We start from the raw sequence: 6,000 nt of genomic DNA, 5'->3' as shown, positions 1-6,000 counted from the left end.
TGGTTGTTGGTAGACATAGTTGCTGGAGGCAGGTTACAGCCAAAAGGTACACTCTAAGTAATATGCCTGTAGAAAACTGCAGTTTTTATTTTACCTGGAAAGGATGGCTGTGCTCTTTAGGGAAAGACCAGGGTAAATACATTTGCCACTTGCAGTGAGATTATCTTGGCTCTGTGCCTTGGGCTCCTTGTCTATGAAATGTGCATTACAGAGGCCTTGAGGCTTGCTTGGTCACAGTTCTTTAGAGTGCAATGAGCTCATTGCATAAAACGTTCTTTATAAAACATAGCTTGCTTCATGAAAACAATATGGAAGCAGGGCATTGGCTGCCATGGTCCCCCTGCTTTACCTGTGGCAGGTTAGATTGTTAGGTCTTGTGTCAAATTTGAGGGTAGTCTTATGTAGCATTTAGGTTATGGTTGTATGGGATAGTTTGGAGAGGGATGATTTTCCCTCAGGCAGGGGGTTGGACTAAATGACCTCTGGAGGTCCCTTCCAGCCCTGTTTCTTTATGAGGTCCCACAGTAGGGTTATTCCTGCTGTGGAAATAAATAACTGATTTTGGACTGGAACTTTATCAGTTGTCTTTTTTGATGCTGTTTAAGTGAAGGGGATCCCTTCCTTTTTTACAGTTCAGCCAGGAGGTGAAGATGCTTTGTATTTTGTTGGATTATTTCGTGTTGCCAACATAGAGTTTCTCCCAGAACACAGGCGGAAGGAATCAAGAGAATTCCTGTCGGTGGCACAGAACGTGCAGCAAGTGGTAAGAGGCAGCATGTTCTTCAACCGGCAAACAATTCAAAACTGGGAGGGTTATGGTGGTGTTAGAAGGTGGCATTGAGGAAAAACCCTTTCTTGCAATGATGGTAGCTCTCCATAGAAAGCTGCAAATAGTTTTGCTAACTGGAAGCAGGCTAGAATTGGTTGCATTCAGTCTTTTCTGGCAAACTAAAGGCAGGACAAGTTTGTACAAGCTCACAAACCTTGCAATCCTAGGGCTGCTAGTGAACTTTTTTGGCTTGGAAGGTAAAAAGAACATAGAGTAGATTTGCAGCTTATAAACTAACCAAAGTGTGTGTGTGTGTGCGCGCGCGCGCATCTATGCATGGCCCCTGGCAGATGTTACACTTAGGCCACAACCCCAACAGTAATACCTCCTTCCATGTATATGTGCATAGCAGGAGGTGTGATTGCGGGGTCAGATTCCAGTGTGTCCCTATTGCCCGTGCAGGGGGAGCCTGGGATCATGATGGAGCTCCAATCTGCTCCTGAGGTTAGGAGCATCAATCAGCTGACTGGCACATCCAGACATGAGTGTACCAGAAAGATAGGCTCCAATGCATACCCAAGCTGGGTGCACCCATCAGCTGACTGGCACTTTCTGCAATGGCAGTGCGCTGGAGAAAAGGCCTCTGATTAACTGATTAATCATGTCTTTGGTAATGTGGCCACACATTCTTGTAATTAATGGCACAATAAAAAAGAATAAACCACAAAATTCTTACACAAAATGTGTAATAAGTTTGTGGCTGTTTCCTACTGCACATTAAATTGCTGATTTGGCTAGCACCTATCAGCTGATGGGCACTCCCAGCTACTGGAGTGAATCGGAGGCCTTTTCTCCAGCGCACTCCCATTTGCAGAAAGTGCCAGTCAGCTGATGGGTGCACCCAGCTTAGGTATGCATTGGAGCCTATCTTTCTGGTACACTCATGTCTGGATGTACCAGTCAGCTGATTGATGCTCCTAACCTCAGGAGCACATTGGAGCTCCATCATGATCCCAGGCTCCCCCTGCACAGGCAATAGGGACACACTGGGATCTGACCCCGCAATCGCACCTCCTGCTATGCACATATACATGGAAGGAGGTATTACTGTTGGGGTTGTGGCCAAGGTCCCATTACACCTTTAAATGAACATCTGCCAGGGGTCTATGTGTGCATATAGCAGAAGCTTTCATGGGATGAAGCTCACTTCATCAGATCATAATGAGAAACCAGCAAAGAACCCCACAAAGTCATTTTTAAGGTAACACTTGAGGAATTGGCTGATACTTAACCTTAAGTTTGAAATATTAATTAGAAGATGGTGTTTGCTTTCAGCTTAATAGCTGGGCTAGATATGTTTAGTTGCCTTCTGATACTTGCCTGCCTGAAGAGTGGTGGTATTCCCCAAATGCTTAGTGTTGGTCAGTCACAGCAGGAACAATGTACTCCATCTCTCACCAGACTTATGCTGGAGTGAGTGCTCTTGCCAGCAGCCTAGGACATGCTTTTCTATATCTTGCCTTCTGTTGCACTAACCATTTCATTACTGTACATAAGTGAAACAGCTCCAACCAGAGGGGTGGTGTAAGAGCCACCTAGGTGCAATGGATTTAGAGATTACCTTCCTGCGATGTGGGAGACCTAGATTCAAATATTTGTCCTGTATTTGGCTGAAGATTCAATTCTAGCTCCAAGTGGCTTCGTTTTGTTTTGTTGCGTTTTTTTAGTTGAAACTTGGGTGAATTCACGAATGACCAAACCTGCATTTTCAGTTGACTTCTCCATTCAATAGAAAAAAAAAAATCCCTACCTGTACAGGTATTAGAAAGGGAATTAGAGAAGGGGAACTCATTTGTCTACTTATTTCTTGCAGCACTTTTGATATGACACCCCTTTGTTAACTGCTGTCTCCAAGTTCTCTCAAAAATATGGAAAATCATACAGAAAGTAGGGGCCTCATGAGATCATCTACCCCCTAAAACAGGATCATCCCAGCCTAAACAATCTCATCCAAATGTTTGTCTAACCTGCTCTTACAAGACATGCACCTGGCTGAGGTCATCTAACCCCAGCACTCTTTTCTGCCCTGGGCAGGGGTTGAACTCAATGATCTACTGAGGTCCCCTCTGACCCTAACATCTATGAATCTATAAAAGCTTCCAAATAGGTGTATGGCTGTCACAGGAGCTGCAGTGCAGTGGGGGAGCCCTTTAAGGTTGACTTCTTGATGTCTCAGTAAAAAAAACAAAACACTCTTCAGTTACTTTTAAGCCTGCTTTGGAGAGGTAATGAGCAAAGACAATGCCCTTTGACTTGCAGGCTCTTAATTAGCGTGCTCTTTACAAAGGAGGAGGCAGACCTCAGCTACTAGCCACTGCTGCAGCTGTATTGAATTTAATTGTGACTACAGTTTTTAACTAGCTGCGGATCTCTTGAGGCATATGCCACCTAGTGGCAAAGTGCAAAATACTTCTTCAAACAATCCAGCTGCCATTCCAAGTTGTAGCTGCCTTTTTGGAATATTCTTACTTGAAGCATCATCCTATTTAATGCTCATATGAGTTGCAGACTTTATCCAAGTGGCAAAGCGTTTTTCCGTAAACTGATTGGAAATTTCTTCAGAACAAGACAGGTTAGCTACCAGTGTGAAATCTGTCACAAGCCCCTGGCACATGTTACACCTAAGATGTGATTAACCAGTTAATCATGTGTTAAGTAGTACCCAGCCACAAGTTAATGCACTTAATGTCATGATACAACAGAGAATAAGTCACAAAATTATTACACAAAATATGTCCAATACGTTTATGGCTGGTCCCTATCATGTCATTAATTGAACATGTGGCCAGGCTGAGCCTCCAGAGCATATAAGAGCCCTTGACTTGCATGCGCTCCCAAGGCTGAGTGTGCCAATCAGCTGATTGCCACTCCTAGCTTTGGGGGGCTGTCAGAGTCAAGAGCTCCTATGTGCCCCTGAGGCTGAGGGCTGCTATTGGCTGCAGCTTCCAACTATAGGGGTGCACTGGAACCCTTGACTCTGACATGCCTTTTCCACTGGGAGCAGTGGCAGCTTGGGGGCTCTCAGCCTTTGGGGCACAGTTGGAATCAAGAGTTTTACTTCACCGCGGTTGGGAGCCCCACCAGCTGACCTCGACTCCTAGCTGCATGGTAGGTGCCCGTAGCTGGGGCCTGATCTGCTGATCCTGGCTCCCAGCAGTGGGAGCTTGCTATTTGCCTGTGCTGAGGGAGCCCAGGATCTCTGGCTCCCCCTGCACCTGCAATATGGTGTGATGGGATCTGATGCTTGATTTCACAATCACACCTCCTGCCATGAATGTGTGGCATGCCAGGAAGCACAACTGGGGGCATCGTACTTCAGATCACACCTCACCTTTAAATGCACAACTGCCGAGCCTGCTTGAATGGTGGAGACTGTTTTTGTTTGACAGACATGAAGGAAGCAAGTATTAGTGATGAAAATGCTTTGCTAAAAGCTGCTAAATCACAGGGAATTTGCAATTATATCATCACCACAAATTGTTAAATGTGTGTACAGAAAACTGGGATGTGCTTATTTCCTCAAGATCTTTCTGAGAGCTATGGATCCTGATTGACCCAAAGAAATAATACTTTGTTCTCTTTCAGATGAACTTGGTTTATACAACATCTGTCTTCTCCAAGTTCTATAAGCAGTCCATTGTTTCAGATGTCAGGTAAAGCTCAGTGGTGAAATTGTTCTCTGGTTTTGTTGACCCTGAATACAGGAGTAAGTACACCAAGCAAGCTTAGTTTTACATGACTTCTTCCTGGAATTTCGGTCCATTATATGCAGTTGCTTTTCTAACTAGCTCTTTTTAGAAATTGGATCTTTACTTAGACCACTGAAACTTTGCAGACTCTTAAAAATGATTAAAGGAAGTTAGGGGTAAGCTGAACTCCTATAACTCTTTAGGATGACTGTGGCTGTGTACGGGTGTTTGCTTCCATTTAACTAGGCAGGTTTAAACTTAGCAATGCAAAGTTGTTTGTAGATACGGGCTGATGCACTGGACCTTATTTGAGAGGCAAGGGAAACGATTATAAACTGAAATACTGGGGATGTCGCAACTCATGAGGCTGATTTTGTGAATCAGCATAAAAGGCTATGTGTACATTATCTTATCTGTTTGCACTGGGTCTGTTTTAGTTTCATGCATGACTTCTAGGAACTAGATTAAATTAAACTGAACCAAATCTTTCACTGAATTGAAATAGTGCCCTATTGGAGTTTGGTAGCTCTTTTAGTAAAACAAAAGTTGAACAACTTAATTTTTACTACAATATACTTAAAGTTGTACAGTACTCCAATATGGACACAGTTATACTAATAAAAGTACTTTAAATCTGTAGGATTATAGGAAAGTAGGGCTGAGGGGACATCATGGGCACCTCCAGATGAATATGCACATGCATTTCCCTGGGGACAAATAGCAGTGGCGCATAGTTATGCTGCTGGTACTTGTCCTCGGGGAGTGCCTGTGCATGCATGCTCTGGTGTGCAGCACGTTGCCCTGGGCAGGGTATTAAAGGCTGGGACCAGCACCAGCCTGCCCTAGCAGCCTTAGTTGGGGCCCTGGGGCCCTCTCAGGGCTCCAGTGGTGGTGGTCCAGGTGCATGGAGCCTGATTGGCAACTGGAATTTGCCTCTGGCCAGCCAGGCTCTGGTTTCATGCATTGCCCTGCTTTTTTCTGCTGTGCATTTTTTTTTTTAACATCAGGATTTCCCTGTGTCAAAAAAGCCCCACACTGCAAATTAGCCGCATAGCAAATGCCTCCATTTGCACCACGCTTACGGCACTGCGGATGGGTCTGCAGCATCACAAACTGCACATGAACACTCATCTGGATGCACCCCATTAGGTCATCTAATCCAACCCCTTGCTCAAGTCCGGATCATCCCTGACTAAACCATCTCAGCCAACTGACTATCTAATCTGCTCCTGAAAATTTCCAAGGAGATTCTACAACTTTTTGACCACTCTTTCAGTGAGAAAGTTGTTTCTAATCTCCAACCTAAATTTTCTCTGCAACAGTCTGAGGTTATTGCTCCTATTCCTGTCTTTTGCAGCCAGGGGAAGGACAAAGAAGTATAGCTGTGTTATGCAACTTGATAACAGTATAGCTGCATCCATATTACCGTGGCTGTACAGGTATAATTACATTGTTTAAATTGTATCTCTACCCTACATAGTT

The 6,000-nt window shown here is 44.4% G+C and overlaps 1 protein-coding gene across 1 annotated transcript in view; it reads left to right on the top strand.

Annotated features, from left to right (window-relative positions):
- Positions 1 to 632: 632 nt before the first annotated feature.
- The window catches only part of TMPRSS7 (transmembrane serine protease 7), a 41,858-nt gene continuing 36,490 nt past the window's right edge, over positions 633 to 6,000 (top strand). The window contains exons 1-2 of the mRNA XM_090031596.1: positions 633 to 763; positions 4,415 to 4,482. Coding sequence (XP_089887722.1) covers positions 4,415 to 4,482 — 68 coding nt within the window. The 5' untranslated portion in view covers positions 633 to 763. The remainder of the gene's footprint in view (positions 764 to 4,414; positions 4,483 to 6,000) is intronic.

The sequence above is a fragment of the Crocodylus siamensis genome, chromosome 1, assembly GCF_052110815.1.
Source record: "Crocodylus siamensis isolate JL-2025a chromosome 1, ASM5211081v1, whole genome shotgun sequence".
In the NCBI taxonomy this organism is placed as follows: Eukaryota; Metazoa; Chordata; order Crocodylia; family Crocodylidae; genus Crocodylus; species Crocodylus siamensis.
Note: the sequence above shows the minus strand (reverse complement) of the source record. Positions and strands in the feature narration are given on the sequence as shown.